We start from the raw sequence: 16,229 nt of genomic DNA, 5'->3' as shown, positions 1-16,229 counted from the left end.
GCCACCTGAAACCCTCTGCCGGGCCTCGGATGGCTGGGTCCCTGTCTCCTTCGAACCACCCAGTGGGCGACTTCAAAGGCCTTTATCAGACTGCGGGATCAGGCAAGGTGAGCACGACTGGTTTAACAAGATGGCTGCTGAGATAGGGCTGGAGCCTTCAGGAAGGGACCAGCTCGCAGGGCTGCACTCGGCAGAGCCAGCATAACTTCCGTGTTTGTGCGAGGAGCACACGCCCACAGCATGGGGCTCCATGCATACCACGGGGACAGCTGATTTTTCTCTGCACCGATGCAGAAAAAAGGGACCTGTTTAGGGGCACATTCCTTAGACACAGAGATGGAAGAAGGTTCTAGGGGAAAATGGCGTGAGGGCTACAGTCTTCATCCAAATGCTCCTGGGTGCCGGGATCCTGCAGGGTCACCCTTGGGAGCAGCAGGAACCCAGCCCCCGCCACTGCTGTTTGGGTGGGGTGGGAGTGGGGGCACAGACCGGCCCTCGAGAAGACCCAGTTTGGTGAAGTGTTGCCTCCCTGCGCGCCTGTGAGAGGAGGCACCAGGCCGCCCGCGTCGCTGTCACTGCCCGAGCTCCCGAGGCCTCCGCTCCCTCCTCTGTAGCACGGGCCTGCGTCCACCGCGCAGAGCTAAGTGAGATATGCCCAAGAGTGCTCCTGGGAGCGCGGGGCACGCGGGAAAGGCGCTCGACGGGCACAGGCTTGGTGAGGAAGCCACAGAGAGCCTAGAGACTGCAGAGCTCTGGGGGTGGGGCAGAAGGCGCAGAAGAGAGGATGGGCCAGGAACCCCCGGCCTCTGCGTGTGGCGCACGGCAAGGCCGGAGAAGAGCAGACCGGGCAGGGAATTCCAGGCTCCACGGGACATCACCGTGTGTCCAGGCAGGCTTACGCGGTGGTGACCGGGAAGCACGGATCAATGCAAGAGAGAGGGGAAGCCAGACCAGAGGCTCGGAGAGTCCTGAAAGCCAGAGCGGTTGCTGAGGCCGGTTCACAAGTGATGTGCAAGACACAGACGGGGTCCACGCCGGTCACGGAACGGAAGAGGAAGAGGACGGACGGCCTGAGGAAGGGAAGTGAGGAGCGTGCGTGAAGCAACGAGAGAATCCCAAGGACGGAGTGGGGAAGGGGCAGGGGAGGCAGAAAGTTCTGGAAGTGTAAGAGAAGAGTGGATGTGGCCACACACCAGCGTGCTCCTTTTGTGGGCAGAGCTTCCGCGAGCCGTGCTGCGGGAGCCAGCTCTCGGGGGCTGCGGCAGTGAGGCAGCGGGAGCAGGACGGCGGCCGCCTTTCCGAGAAGCTTGGCAAGACGTGGACATGGGGGAATGCACTGTGGCCGGACCCCCAGGCTGAAGCAGCATCTGTTTATGTGCAAAAGGTGGACGTGAAAGGCGCCAAGACCACACTGATACGCCACCCAAGGCCCTCAGCGCACGGTCACTACGGTTCCGCAGAAGAGACAGACTCGTGGGACTGCACTACGCCCAGCTTCTTCATCCCACTAGTGTGGATTGGACCGAGGGGAATAACACCCTGCTGAGGGGAGGGTGGTGCTTCTGTGCCTGAAGAACGTCCCACCGTCGTGTCGGGGCACCGGGACACCGGACGTGTCGGTGTTTCCAGCCCCTTGATTGTTCTGCTGGGGCTGGGCAGAGAGTGGGGTCCCGATGTTGAGGGTGTACTCCTAACGTGGCCTCGTCAGCACTGTGCTATGCTGCGCTAGGTTCGCAGGAAGCGGCTGGCACGGCTTCCTCTTTCTGGTCCTCTTCACGCCAATGCCTCTCCCTGGACCGGGTCCCCGATCCTTCCTTCCGCAAGGGAAGAAATGCTTGCCTTCCCCTCAGGATGGACCGCGGCTGCTGCTCCTTACTTCTAACGCGTGTGTGCGTCAGCGAAGAGCATGCTAAGTCTGCAGGCTGACAATCTCCCCATCGTTTCACTCAAGCTCAGTCTCACGTCAAGATTCCCGGGACCGTGGCGGCCGACAGGCCGTGGGAGAGGAGACAAGCTTCGTCCAGAGCCGCCGAAGTCGGCTGACAGGTGCGTGAGAATCGGTCCCCAGAGGGCAGGGAGTCGGCAGACAGGTGCCACAGGGACACAGTCCCCAGGTCTAACCAGAGCACCGCAGGAATGCAGACGGTGGTAGGGGGCTACTTTCTGAACAACTTCAGGCAGCCTTTATTCCTTTTGTGTGTGTGTGCTTGTCAGCTTCTGTGTGACACTACCACCCTGACACACTGCTGTGTCACAGGCTTGCTTTGCAAATCCCCGGGGCCAGCTCCCGCTGCCCTGACAAAAGACACGGAGGGCCTGGACGGGAAGGGGACCCCGTCTTCTCCTAATATTTCCCGCTGTCCCACGACATCCGGGCACGCCGCCTCAAGTGTCCAGGGAGCTGAGTGTCCTGGAGCTCGTCCTTCCAACATCCATGTTATTCAATGACGTCTTTTCACGTTCTTGTCTTTTTAAGCAGAACCTACTGACTACGAACAATTCATTCGCATTTGGTTTTGTTTTTTGGCGCTTCGTGCTAAAGGCTTAATCGTTCTATTCTGTCATGGTAAGTTTCAGCCACATGGAAACGTTCCCAAAACGTTCCGGGAGTACCCAGGAAAGACCCATGCAACCGAGGCCTCGGTACAACCAAACCCTCCAAATTGCAGACAGCGTGGCACTTCATTCCTCACTCCGTGTGCTTCTCCAAAAATTAGGCACACTGACAGCCAACATAAGTTAAAAAGAAAAAAAGAAAGAAAAAAAATGAAGTTAACCTTTCCAAATGTCTACAAACCTAGACAACTGTATTTGCTTTCTACGCATCTCTGCTTTCCAAGGAGTCTGATGCCACAGGTCTGAACGCCCCTGGATGGCCTGCCCCACAACCACTGGGAGAAACCACGGCCTGCAACCAGAATGAGATGGGAGCAAAAGCGGTGTGCCCCCCACAGGCTACAGACGTACGGGCATGGACAAACAGACCCTGGGTTCCCACACACACCCTCTCTTCAGGGTGAGTGGTGCCAGTGAGGCTTCACTTTCCCCAAAGCCACACCCAGCCTGTCTATGTGCCCAATGGTTCAGGCCTTCAAGACACACAGGCACCAGGGCCACTGCGGATACCTGGTCAGGCTATACACTTCTCCCCAAAATGCCCCACGTGCCACCGTGCAGGACGACAGTGGGTTCCACAATGCTTCTGAGGACCAGACTCGTCGGCAGGCTGGGACTAGGGGACAGGACGGACCACATGCCCACTGTGTCCCCAAGAAGGCAACAGCTGTGCATGAAGCATCATTTACAGCTTACAGGGCACAGGGGGAGAGAGAAACAAATAAGGACACACCAGGTAGAAACAGGCAGCGAAATCCCAAATCCCGAACAACTGTACACATTCCACATCACCGGCCTGGGCTTTTCCAGAGGTTGCCACTGAAGAGGGAAACAAACGTAATGTGATTTGGGAATGGGAGACGTTTTCTGATTGAAACCAGGGTAAAGGGACCAAGGCTCCCTGAGGATCCCGTTGGGAAATCACTAGAGCACTTTCAGCTGCACCAAGAGGCCACCCTTGTCTGCACGTTCCAACTATCATTAGTGAGAATCCTCTTTTTTTTTTTTTTTTTTTTTTTTGGTTAAACTCAAACTCTGTGCTTGATAAAGATACGGTGTCTCTGCTTCAGTAAACATGGTCCTTGCTCAGCCGTTTCTTCTGCTGGTCGGGAATGCCCCGTTTCGTTCCCTGCCCCTTTGTGTACTCGACAAACATCTCTGGGGGCTTCCTGTGCACAGCACGGCTCTGTCCCTATCATGCCATTGCCGTGTTCGCTGGCAAGTTGTGCACAGATTCCATAAGAGCCTGGTTTTGAAAACCGCGCAGCACCTGGCCAGCACGCCGCTTCTGAACAGACAAGGATGAGTGAGGCGCGGCTCGGGAGCTGTGCCGTCCAGCACGGGGACCTGCAGCCACAGCACGCTACTGAAATGCAAAACACGACCACATAGACGGGACAATTCCGTTTCTCAGTTGCGCCAGTCACCTTTGACAGACGCAGGGGGCCCGTGCGGTTCCTGTCCGCAGCGCAGACAGAGAGAACATTCCCACACGGCAGGCAGTCCTGCGGGAAGGACAGTGCTGGTCTGGAGGGCAGAGAGGTCACGAGCTCTCATCAAGGACACCCCGCTTCCCGGACTCATGCAGGGTGCAGAGAGTGGGGATTTCAGGACACTTAGCTGTTGGCTGTACACATCACAGGGAAGGACGGGGGGGGGGGGGGCAGGTGGTCAAGGAAGGCACCTGCCCAAGACTGCGTAGGCACGCTAAGGTGTGCTGCCATGGCAGGCCACCTCGGCAAACCCAACGGCGACAGACCTTCTGGTGCAAAAATGATGTGCGTCACAATGACGACGTTTTCCTGAAAATTCTGCATCCGTGCCCTGCATGGAGATCTGCACAATGCGCCGAGACTGCCCCCACCCATTTTAACTACAGTTAAGTGAAGGTTTTCAGAGATGAAACGTTCTAATTATTAGTGACTGGTGCACACACACACTTGCCTGTAGGAATCATTTCCAAATGTAACCCACGGTGGCACGGCACTCTATTTTCCAGCCAGGGGCTGCGTCTGAGTCACGTTCCAAATACCTCACCCCAAGGTGTGACGGCGACATCGGGGCATCTGTGTAATGAGTGCTTTTGGTGCACGTTTCTTGGGGGCACTACTTCCCTGGCTCTTTTACAAGGCATGAAATCTGCACCTAGCCCTGGACAATGACAGAGTGTAATGTAAACCGCAGTCGGTAAACCCACAACAAAAAAAAAGAACCAGAGTCAAAGGCACGTCATCACAAGGGCAAACAGACCAAGGAGCCCCCTCCTGAACTGCCTTTCCAGAAGAAAGGAGGGAGAAGTAAAAGCTGGATCCTGAGAAACCAAGAAGGTGGCTTCCCATGATGGTGGCATCTGTGACTCGGAGGTGCCCCACAGAGCACGCCGAGGGGGGGAGGACGTAGGGAAAGCAAGCACGGGGCATCGTACACCTGCAGGGACAGGGCTCTGGCGAGGAGCTCAGTCCGTCACCCTGACAGCTGCACTGCACTCTCCTGTCTGAGCTCCAGTCTGCAGTGGGGTGTGTCAAGGGCTCTCGAAAGGGGAGCAGCTGCGGTGCCCACTCGCCAAGTGAGCACTGACTGTGAGAAGGAACGCGCAGGGCCACAGGTCACGTCTGCTGGAGAGAGTCTCCAAAGGCGACAGGGTTTACCAGCTTCAGTGCATACGTGGCTGGAATCCCTATTCCTGACAAGGGTCCCGCAACACACCCAGAGTCTCTCTCTGCTTCTGGGAGGGTCCTTGTTGGGGGGGTGGGGAGGGGGCGGGGAGCCCACCAGCATCTTCCTCCAAACAGAGAAAGTCGGACTCAGGGCTCGCTTTCCTGTGGGCTCTGCTCTGCTGCCAGGCCTCTGACTGGCCTCCAAATTTCAGCAGACTTCTTTGCAAGGAACTTAATTAACTTCCACCTGGCAAGCTGAACAAAAACCCCGGCACCCGCGGCGGGCTCCCAGGAGGGCAGGGCAGGAAGCATGTGAACGGCAGCCCCTGGACTCCAGCGTCAGACCCCAGGGCACGCAATCAAGAGTGTTTCCAAAGTGCCCTGCAGCTGCTGGGATCTAGGCAAGCCCTCAGGGCGGATGAGAACCACAGACCGACGCCCCTCAACACTCCTTTCTCTGCTGTACCTTCTGAGCAGCAGCCAGGACCCTGGGAGTGTGTGGACGGGATACACGAGAAGAACCAACGCACATGCTGAAAAGCCCCCCCTGGTCTCACTTTAAAAAGTCTCATACACGTCACATGGGGGTCACATGACAAGGCACTGTGGCTCCTGTGAAAATCAGTCTGGAGCATGGGCTGACCTCACGGAAGGAGATTCTCTTTTTGTCATCAGCCTCACGGATGCTCCAGGGTTTAAAGACATTAGCCCAGGCACGGTGAACAGAACCACCAGAGGGACAGGGGTTCTGGCCATACACCGGGCACGATGGTGACACGGTCCAGTCAAGCAGTGACTTTCGGGACTCAGGGACAGCCACAAAGGCCCTGTACCACACACACACACACCCTGTCCCCTCCCACCCCCACCCCCCCCCCGCCCCGTGGCTTGTGGTCTGTCCAGGAGCCCAGAGAAACAGGCACCGCCAGTTTCGGGTACTGTGACTTGGCAGGCTGGGAGCTAAGGCAGCACAAAGATGTCCAGCACAGGTCACCTCCTCTGCCATGCAAAGGAGCAGCCACATGCCAGCCGTTTGCATCCTGGAACCCGTGTGCATTTAGGGAGACGTGGTAAATTAGGATCAACAGTACAAATCTCCTTCTCATGCCCCACACAGATCTCTTACTATTTTCGGATCTTTAAGAATTCAAACACGATCTTATTTTTCTTTGCTAACTTTTATGGATGTTACATAATCCCTGTCTGGGACACCCCCAAAAATATATTTGACGTGCACTGCATTTTACATATTCCAACATTCTGAATACTGCTAACCTCCCCCTCTGCCTGGGCCCGGTATCAAGATTAGACATCATGGGCTGCTCCCTGAAGCCCTCTGTGGGACTGTCCAACGCCAGAGGCATTCATTCGCCCAGCGTGGCTAAGGAACCCGTGAAAGGTGGCTAGCTTGACTGAGATGAGCTTCTACGTGTAAAATGCACATTTCAGAGACTAGGTCTCACAAATGCAGGTAACAGATCTGGGGAATTTTTACACTGATGGGTCGAGAGGGAAAAAATAGACTGTTAAGTTGGTTTCATCTGTACGTTTCTGCTTCTTCAGCGCTGCCGTGCAACGTTTTCTGCAGTCCTATTTCTACCAGACAGCACTGCTCCGCACAACAGACTTCTTGTCTTTTACAGAGAAAGGGCCCACCCCGTGGGCTCCTAATTCCAGTTATTTACGAACTAGATAATCTTCCCTATCCAGAAGCCAAGAGACTGTTTGAAAACCTGTCATCTTCTTTCGAAATCTTGTCCCGGTTCATAAACAATCTCAGTCCTCTTTCCTCTTTTTCTAAATGGCCTCTGAGAACCAAAATTATTACCTGGATCACAGCCGGTTGTTACCTTGCGTCAATAAAAAAACACATTTTCTATTTCAAATGTACTGGGAAGTGCCCTAGCACTGTCAACATTTCTACAAAAATTTCCATTTACTTCCTCATTGTCCCCTGATTAAACAAGTTTCTCCAGAATAGAATCATTCCCCGTGAAACCAAGTATTTCCCATTTCATTTCCCCGAGAACAGCAGTCCTGGGGCTACCGTGGCAAAGGGAACTTCGAGGGGAAACACACTGACCGTTCTAGAGAGCAGACTTTCCGCAAAAGGACTCCTTACGAATTCACGGTCGGGTGTTACACAAACAGCAGACACCCGGGAAGAAGTCAGGCGCAGAGGAACTCGAGCAGGGGGCACTGGATGGACCCAGCAAGGTAAGGCAGTAGTAGGTTTTAGACACCAGTGTTTTACACAAGACGCTTTGCGAAAGAACGGACTAAATGAATTCCTGAGAAAGTTCTTCCAAGTCTCAGTACCTCAAACAAGACTTAAAGCAGAGAGGCGGGGGCAAAGGGCAGAAAACACGGAGAAAAATCTTCCCAACTGGCACTCATTCTTGGTTCTCGGACCAGCTCAAAGGACTGGCTAACAGTGCCAGACGCTAGTGGAGCCCCCGGGTCGTTGCTGGCCCTGCAGGCGCCAGGGTCCCAAACGCCACACTGATGGTTTCAAGGACCAGCTGTGCTTGCATCTGGAGACAGAAGCAAGTGTGCAGCTCATTTAGAACTTTAATAAATTTAATTTCGGTGACGCATCTCGGCGGCATGAATGTTCACGAGACGCCCACCACAGGTTCTCTGGACCTTCCATCAGAGGCTAAGAAATTTGACAATCTAAGTGACCACGTGGGCAGGAAAATTCCCATCTATTTACTAGGAATATGGGTCCTAGAAGGTTTCTGCAATGGAGTCGTTTTAGAGGTCGTAGCTGCACACACAGTTCTCTGCAATTAGTGACCTCAACGGGGATTTTTCTTTTTTTCTTTTTTTTTTTCCTTTCTTAGGAATTTACCGGTTTTTGTCTATGGGTTCATAAAACAAAGTAACTGTTTTTCGTGTGCCTTAAGAAAAAAAAAAATCAGTCTTATGACCAGGGAACCACGTAGCGATGTGATGGGCAGGGGGACAGGGTGACCATGACCACGAGGATGAGCAGAGGTCGTATATTTACAATCAGACCGATCTGGACTCAATGCTTCTCTGCTGGGTGACCTTGGGCTAGTGACTTAACCCCTCTGAGCTGCGGGGTTCGTTTCCATGGCTGGCTGCAACCCGTTTCCCCTGCTCTGCGAGGTTTGAGGGCAAGTAAACATCTGGAGCAGGTCCGGAGCCTGCATGAAGTGCGGGGGGGGGGGGCTTTCTGGAGGCTCAACAGGGCTTCAGAGGCTGAGGTCAGAGCCCTATGACCTGCTGGTGTCGTGGGCGGGGACGCCGAGGCGGTGGTTCTGCCCTGCTGCATGCACGGAGCGGCGTCCTGTCCGTGTGGTCCGCGCGGTGACCAGCGGCCCTTGACCCCGCGCTCTCCAAGGGGCCGTCGGAGAGCCCGCAGGAGGCCCGGCCGGCGCAGCGGGACCTCGGGGACCTGCCTGCAGCGGGGCCGGCGGGGGCCCAGTCGCTCCTCGGGCCCGCCACGCCCCTCCCCGGCCGACCCTGAGCTGCAGGTCACCGCGGGCAGCCGCCGCCCCGAGCGGGGCTCCTCCGGCTGCGCGCGGACCCGCGAGGGGGCGGGGCGGACCGTGCCCTGCGGAGCCCCGCGCAGCCCCCGCCGCAGCCCTCCGCGCGCACGAGGCCCCGCACGGCGCCGCCCGGCCAGGCGCGAGCACCCCCCGCGCCCTCCGCGACCGCCCCCGAGCGGGCCGGGGCGACCCCCGACGGGCGCGCCCGCGGGTCAACGGAGGCCGCGCTCCGGCTGCCGCCCCCGGACGACGCCCCCGCCCCGCCCCGCCCCCGGCCGCCCGCACGGGGGTCCCCAGCCCGGCCCCGCGCGCCGCCCCCGCCACGCACTCCGCCCCCGCGCGCCGCCCCCCGCCACGCACTCCGTCCCCACGCGCGGCGCGGCCGCCGGAAGTAGCGCCCCGGGCGGCGCCGACGCCGCAGCCCCGCGCGCGGCCGGCCTGACGTGGCCCCCGGCGCCCACCGAGGGTCCCGCGCGCGGCCCCGCCGCCGCCCCTCAGAGCGCCCGGGCGGCCCGAGCGGGGGACGGACGCAGCTACGCACCCAGGAGGAGGCCGTCCATGTCGAAGAGCAGGTGGGTGACGGGCCGCGGCGGGGGCACGGGCGCCGCCATTGTGCCGCCGTCACGGACGGGCGGGGGCGGAGGGAGCGGCGCGCGCTCGCCGGGCCGCGCACGCGCGCTCCGGGGCTGCGCGCCGGTGCCCCCCCCACCGAGACGCTCTGCGCACGCGCTCCGCGAGCCTCCGCGCCCTGAGACGTTCTCGTGCACGCGCGCTTGCAACCTCCTTCGGCTCCCGAGTCGCACTGCGCACGCGCGCCTCGGTGTGTCTGTGGAAGCTCCTCTAGTGCGCGCTGTGAGTCGCTGTCGGGCACGCGCGCTTGCGACCCACCTTCGGGTCCGCAGTCGCACTGCGCACGCGCGCTTCGACCGGACTGAGGAAGCTCGTCTAGTGCGCGCCCTAAACCGCGCACGCGCACGCGCGCTCCGCTCTCCGTGCCGCGTCCTGCGCGCGCGGGCGGCTTTTGGACGTTCCGCTCAGCCCGCGCCGCGGGGTCGGGACGCACCACGAAGGGGCACAAGTTTGCACACGGGCACCCCCGACACACGGGGCCGCACAGAGCCTAGTTCCCGGCCTACGGGCAGTGCAGGACCTGAGTTTGGAAAGGGCGTGAAGAAGGAGGGCAAACCTAGAAGGGCCGGTGCATGGGGCTGTTTGAGGGTTAGGGGCCTGGAAAGGCGCTCAGGTTGGCATCAGCGACAGCCGCCCGGTCACCGGGAGCCTAGGTGCCCGGGACATGCAGTCAGGAGCGGCCGTCCCGGGACGCTCGCCGGTTTCCTTTTCAGTTTCGCGCGCCCGCCGCCCCGCGGGTCCAGGCGCATGCGCAGGGGCGAGCGGGTCTGAGGCTCTGCAGCCGCTCACCTGCTAGTCCCGGGCCGTCCGGGGCTGCCGCGTTCTCCCTAAGCTCCCCTTCCCCCCGGTAGATCGGGTAGGAAGGGGCCTGAACCGAATTATTAACGTGCCCTGCCGTCTCATCTGCCTTCCTCGCTCTCAGTTGTTCCTTGTTGGTTTGGGGGGGGGGTCCCCTTTTCCACGCTTGCTGATTGCAAGCTGTAAAGGTTTTTTTTTTCTTTTGGGACACTCCCCCCAAAACGCCTCTGTGACCCTGTTTTTGTTTACTGTCGGTTGATGTCGCGTGTGCATGTTTATGCATCACGTCTTTAAAGTAGCAGATGCCAGAAAGTTCCAGACGCCTTAAAACGTGAGGGTCCCAGGGTGCTGGGACGCTGGAGGGAACTGCCCTGGGGACAGATTGGACGCAGCCAGCGGAACGTCTGTGCCTCAGTTTCCTCGTGTGTTAAGTGTGGGCGTCAGAGGGGACAACGCAGGTCAAGCTCTGACGATCAGGCATTAGTACATCCGTGGTCCGTGCGTGTCTTTCCAGAGCTCTTGCTAGGAGAGGAGTCTAAGCGTGATTTCTTTGGGGGAACGCTGGACCTCACTCACAGAAGATAGTTCATCAGCAGAGTAGTGAGGCGACTGTGACCCCAGTGTGCTAGAATTGCTGCGACAAAATCCCACAGACTGGGTGGCTCGAACTGCTTGTGTGTTCCGGAACAGGTCTGGAAAAGCCAGAAATTGGAGAACAAAGTGCCAGCAGCAGGGTGAATGCCTCCCCGGGGCTGTGAGCATTGGATTGTGTCCAGAGCTCTCTCCATGCCTGGTGCACGACCTTCTTATCTCTTTCTAGCATCTGCTGTCTCTGTGATTCTATTTCTCCATCCCAGTTTCTCCTCTCTGTGATGACCCCAGTTATCCCAACCCCCGCCTACCCTAATGACCACCTTTTAATCTGATTCCTTGGCTGAAGATTTTGTCTTCCAATAGTCACCCCAGCTCCCTCCCTGCTGGGACTCCAAGTTTTTGTTTCTTTGTTTTGATGCCTGAGGTTATCTGTCCCATGCTCGGTAGAATTCTCCTTCCCACATTTTCTATGTCTCTAGAAACCCTTGGGGAAATGCATGTTTTTCTCTCCCATTGTAATATCACAGCTCTGTTGATTCCTTAGATAAGAGGAAAGAAAGCCTCCAGGGCCAGAACTAAGCATTCAGAGCTGGGGTGGGGGGGTAACCTGGAAGCTGTCTCTGGTGGGTCCCTAAGTCAGGCAGGGATAGTTGACTCCTTAGAAGGAGTTTCAGGATTTCTACAGATTTGCTGCAAAAATAAGCCGTCTCGTAAATGCAGATGACGAAGGTTATACAACAGGAGGGTAGAGACATCTGGAGTGTCTTCCTTGCCCTGTTCCAGCCATTGTGGCTCTGGGCATGGCTCTTGGCAGAGAATCTAGCTTGTTCACTTAGAGGAACACAGGTACCAGCCAGGGATTTTCCCTCCAGTTCCCGGACCTGGCAAAAACCTCCCTGGAATTGCGAAAGAGATCCACGGGGCAGTTTTGTGGACGTGTGCTCTCCACAGAGGTGAAAACATGCTCCAAATCATTTTTTTTTAAAGTCTTGTTTTGTATCGTTTTATTTATTTGCCAGAGAGACAGAGACAGCGAGAGAGAGAGCGTGCACACAAGCAGGCAGAGAGGCAGGCAGAGGCAGAGAAAGAAGCAGGCTCCCCGCTGAGCAAGGAGCCTGATGCCGGACTCGATCCCAGGACCCTGAGATCATGACCTGAGCTGAAGGCAGAGGCTTAACCCACTGAGCCACCCAGGCATCCCTTATGTCTATACTCTTGAGAAACACCTCTTATGAATGATGGGAGATGCCTCTTAAAAAATAATAATAAAAAAAAATTAAAAAAACACAGAAGCAAACCAAACTGTGAGAACCATCATGCTTTTCTATGTCATAATCTAGATTAGGGGGGGAAAAATTGAAAATGTGTTCCCAGTGAAAGTGGTTTCTGTGCAGGTAACTAGAGGCACTTTAACTTGTTAATCCTTCTAACAGTCTGTGTGTCTGTGCAGAGGGAAGATGGATTTCCTTGCACGGATTACCATTTATTTTTGCAAAATTGTGTTTTCCCTGTGGGATGATGGCTCACTTTTCCCGACAACTTTATTTATTTATTTATTTTAAGATTATATTCATTTGGCAGGGAGAGAGAAGGTGTGCGTACAAGCAGGGGGAGCAGGAGAGGGAGAAGCAGGCTCTCCGCTGAGTAGGGAGCCTGATGCGGGGCTTAGTTGCATGACTCTTGAACCATGACCTGAGCCAAAGGGGGTTGCTTAACCGACTGCGCCTCCCAGTTGTCCGTCTTGATGACTTTGAGTAAAGTGTGGTACAGTGGTATCAGAAATTCATTCAGAATGGATTGTGCACATTTGAAAGAAGAATCCATTCCCACACAATGAATAAACTCCCAACGTGCCATTCATTGTCTGACAAAAGGATGTGCATGCCCTAGCCATTCTTTATCTGGTTGGGTTGGTTCTTCCGTCCCTGTGTTTGCTTTCTGTGTTGTATCTGGAAGGCTGCTTGTTGCCCAAGCCATCTTTGGGAGCACACCCAGCTCTGGGGTTCAGCCTGAGCAGCCTTCATTTCCTTCCCTCGCTCCGACCTGGCGCCCGGGAGCACGAGGCTGATGTATGGTGCCCTTCCTGCAGGCTGCCCGTGTGGAACCCTGCAGCAGCTGGTAGCCGGGCTGGGTCTCTAAGGGATGTGTGCAGGCAAGCCCTGAGGGACACTCGAGGTCGCTTGTGGCAGAAGTAGTTAGGATTTGTGGGTTGTTTGGAGAGCCTACTGAGCTCTGCCAACGCCAAGGGCTGCTTGCTTGCATGGGTCGACATTCCTCTAGCAGGAGATCCTGCAGGGGGGCGGCTTCAGACATAATGCTGGCCAGAAAGAGGGTGCCCATTAAGAATGTGTATCTTTTCATATGTGCACGTGCATACATGTATATAGATACATTGTTACATCTCACTTGCATACATGTATATAGATACATTGTTACATCTCATACCGGGGCTTTAGATTCATATTCTTTACGGACATGCACGTAGAGGTCAAGTAAAAAGATGGTGGCTCATGGCCAACCCGAAAACAGCGGGGGTTCAGAGATCCTATAGGCTGGTGAGCACTGGAAGGTGCCTGGAGAGTGTTGCCCGAAAACATCACGCTTTTTCCCTGTCCCTCGCCCTCTGCATCTGTTTCATGTGGACGTTGCTCTCTATCCTTTGTCATGTCCAGTGAACAGGACATCAGCTCTTTCTCTGAGCTTGGCGAGACACTCCAGCAAAGTAATGGAACCCTGGAGGGGGTGGTGGGAACCTCCGATCTGTAGTAGCTTGGTCAAGAGCACAGGTGACCATCTGAACTTGCGGTTGGCATCTGGTGGTGGGAGGAGCTGACTTGTAGACCGAGCCTGGCACCTGGGGCTCTGACACAGCTTCAGGTACAAGGGTCAGGACTGACTTGAATTGCAGGACACTCAGGCTGGTGTAGGAACATGGCTTCGTGCTGTGAGAAAATCCGCACGTACGAACTGGTGTCACATTCATACTCCCGAATGCCTTACCTCCACGTCCCATCCAACGGGGGATGAGGGCTCTGCCCTGTGAGTTTTCGCAGGGAAAGGGGCATTCAGTCCATTTTAGCGGGTTACTTTTTCTTTCGCCATTGAGTTATTTTCAGGTTCCATAACACACAGCCTTAGTTCCTTGTCCCCTGTGTGCCGTGACCAGGTCATCCTAGCATGCCTAGGACGGAACCAGTGTCACTCTGAAAGCCTTCCATCCCCAGGAACCCTTCAGCCACAGGCTCAAGAGGACACTCGGCCGGCCTTCCCTTGGCTGTGCCCAAGTGTGAAGCACAGGAAGATTATGGGTTAGGACTGAGCCCACAGTCTCAGCAAGGTAGCGAAGTGGTGATAGGATTCATCTTTCCTGGACTTTAAAGCAAGGGGAGGGTGTGGTTGGGGACTGATGAGTGTCATACATGTCACTGTCAGTGATCATGCAGACATTCCTCTGTGGACGGGAAGGGCAGGTTATGCTACAGACCTCCATACCTCAGTGTCCACGTGGGTCGGCCTTGCCTCCAACGTGGGCATACGCATGATGCCTCACAGCGGAACAGCATACCGTTCACAGAGACTGCAGATGACGCCATGGACCTCGGCATGTGGGTCGAAAAAGAAAAAGTAGGTGCAGAAATTACCCACCCGCACACCTCTAGTCCAGGCTCTTCCCTCCACACTGTTCAGCATTTGGGCAAGAACACGGACATGGACTGAATTTGTTTCCCGAAATTCATGTATTGGAAGCCTCAACCCCCAGAACCTGAGAATGTGGCTGCATTTGGAGATGGGGTCTTTAAAGAGGTAATAAAATGAATAATGAGGAATGGGCCCTGACCCAATGCAATGGGTGTCTTTGTAAAAAGAGATTAGGACACAGACTCACGCGGGGGACAATCACGTGACGACACAGGGAAGAGATGGTCTCTGTATGCTCAAGACAGAGGAGGCCTTAGGAGAAACCATTTCTGCCCACGCCTGGATCTTGAACTTCTGGCCTGTGGTAATTTGTTTTGGTGGCCATAGCAGACTAACACAATAATGCTGTGTGGTGGGGGCCATCCGGGGCAATGTGGGATGTTGAACAGTATCCCTAGTCTCTACCTGGTAGAGGCCAGTAGCACCTTCTATGATGGGAATATGTATATATGTGTCTACCTCGCCATCCACCTACCCACCCGTCCGTCCATCCATCCATCCATCCATCCACATATCCATACATACATCCACCTGTCCAACCATCTATCCAAACATCCATCCGTCCATCAGTGTACCCGCCCATCCGTCCATCCATCCATCCATCCGTCCCCCCATCCATCCATCCATCCATCCGTCCATCCATCCAACCATCCATCCATCCGTCCATCCATCCGTCCATCCATCCATCCTTCCATCCATCCGTCCATCCATCCATCCATCCATCCACCCGTCCGTCCATCCATCCATCCGTCCATCCATCCATCCGTCCAACCATCCATCTATCCATCCGTCCTTCCATCCATCCATCCACACATCCATGCATCCATCCATCTATACATCCAACCATCCATCCATCCACCCATCCATCCGTCTACCCATCCATCCACCCATCCATCCATCCACCCATCCATCCATACATCCGTCCGTCCATCCATCCATCCATCCATCCATCCACATATCCATACATACATCCACCCGTCCAACCATCTATCCAAACATCCATCCGTCCATCAGTGTACCCGCCCATCCGTCCATCCATCCATCCGTCCGTCCATCCATCCATCCGTCCATACATCCGTCCATCCATCCATCCGTCCATCCATCCAACCATCCATCCATCCGTCCATCCATCCATCCATCCGTCCCCCCATCCATCCATCCATCCATCCGTCCATCCATCCAACCATCCATCCATCCGTCCATCCATCCGTCCATCCGTCCATCCATCCATCCTTCCATCCATCCATCCACCCGTCCGTCCATCCATCCATCCGTCCATCCATCCATCCATCCAACCATCCATCTATCCATCCGTCCGTCCATCCATCCATCCACACATCCATGCATCCATCCATCTATACATCCAACCATCCATCCATCCACCCATCCATCCGTCTACCCATCCATCCACCCATCCATCCATCCACCCACCCATCCATCCATACATCCGTCCGTCCATCCATCCATCCATACATACATACATCTGTCCATACACACATCCAACCATCCAGCCACCTACCCACCCACCCACCCATGCACGCATGCACCCGTACGTCCACCACTGCTCGGGACAGTGTGGTTTTCCATGCTTGTAGAACAGTGTCCTTCCCCCGAATATTCTCCTGAGAGACCCCAGGTGAGCGAGACCACTGTAACTTGCTGAGGCCATGCAGCTCCACGGAGAACTGGAGTCTGTTTCTCTAGTTGCAGGTGTGCT

The 16,229-nt window shown here is 55.8% G+C and overlaps 2 protein-coding genes across 10 annotated transcripts in view; one reads left to right on the top strand and one right to left on the bottom strand.

Annotated features, from left to right (window-relative positions):
• Nucleotides 1–9,702, bottom strand: part of LOC309856878 (pseudouridine-5'-phosphatase-like) — a 72,630-nt gene extending 62,928 nt beyond the window's left edge. Inside the window, exon 1 of one of the 2 annotated variants that reach the window (XM_082718675.1) lies at nucleotides 9,333–9,702. In XM_082718675.1, the coding sequence (XP_082574801.1) occupies nucleotides 9,333–9,402 (70 nt within the window). In that variant the 5' untranslated portion in view covers nucleotides 9,403–9,702. The remainder of the gene's footprint in view (nucleotides 1–9,332) is intronic. The other variant, XM_082718676.1, reaches the window with a different exon arrangement.
• LOC309856867 (steryl-sulfatase-like) overlaps nucleotides 7,399–16,229 on the top strand; it is a 490,902-nt gene continuing 482,071 nt past the window's right edge. For 6 of the 8 annotated variants that reach the window (XM_082718637.1, XM_082718643.1, XM_082718644.1 and 3 more), the window contains exon 1: nucleotides 9,130–9,363. In XM_082718637.1, coding sequence (XP_082574763.1) covers nucleotides 9,350–9,363 — 14 coding nt within the window. In that variant the 5' untranslated portion in view covers nucleotides 9,130–9,349. Of the gene's footprint in view, nucleotides 7,491–9,129; nucleotides 9,364–16,229 lie in introns of those variants that run through there. The other 2 variants (XM_082718638.1, XM_082718635.1) reach the window with 2 other exon arrangements.

The sequence above is a fragment of the Mustela nivalis genome, assembly GCF_964662115.1.
Source record: "Mustela nivalis genome assembly, chromosome: Y".
Classification (NCBI taxonomy): Eukaryota; Metazoa; Chordata; class Mammalia; order Carnivora; family Mustelidae; genus Mustela; species Mustela nivalis.
This window is presented reverse-complemented; position numbering and strand designations above follow the sequence as displayed.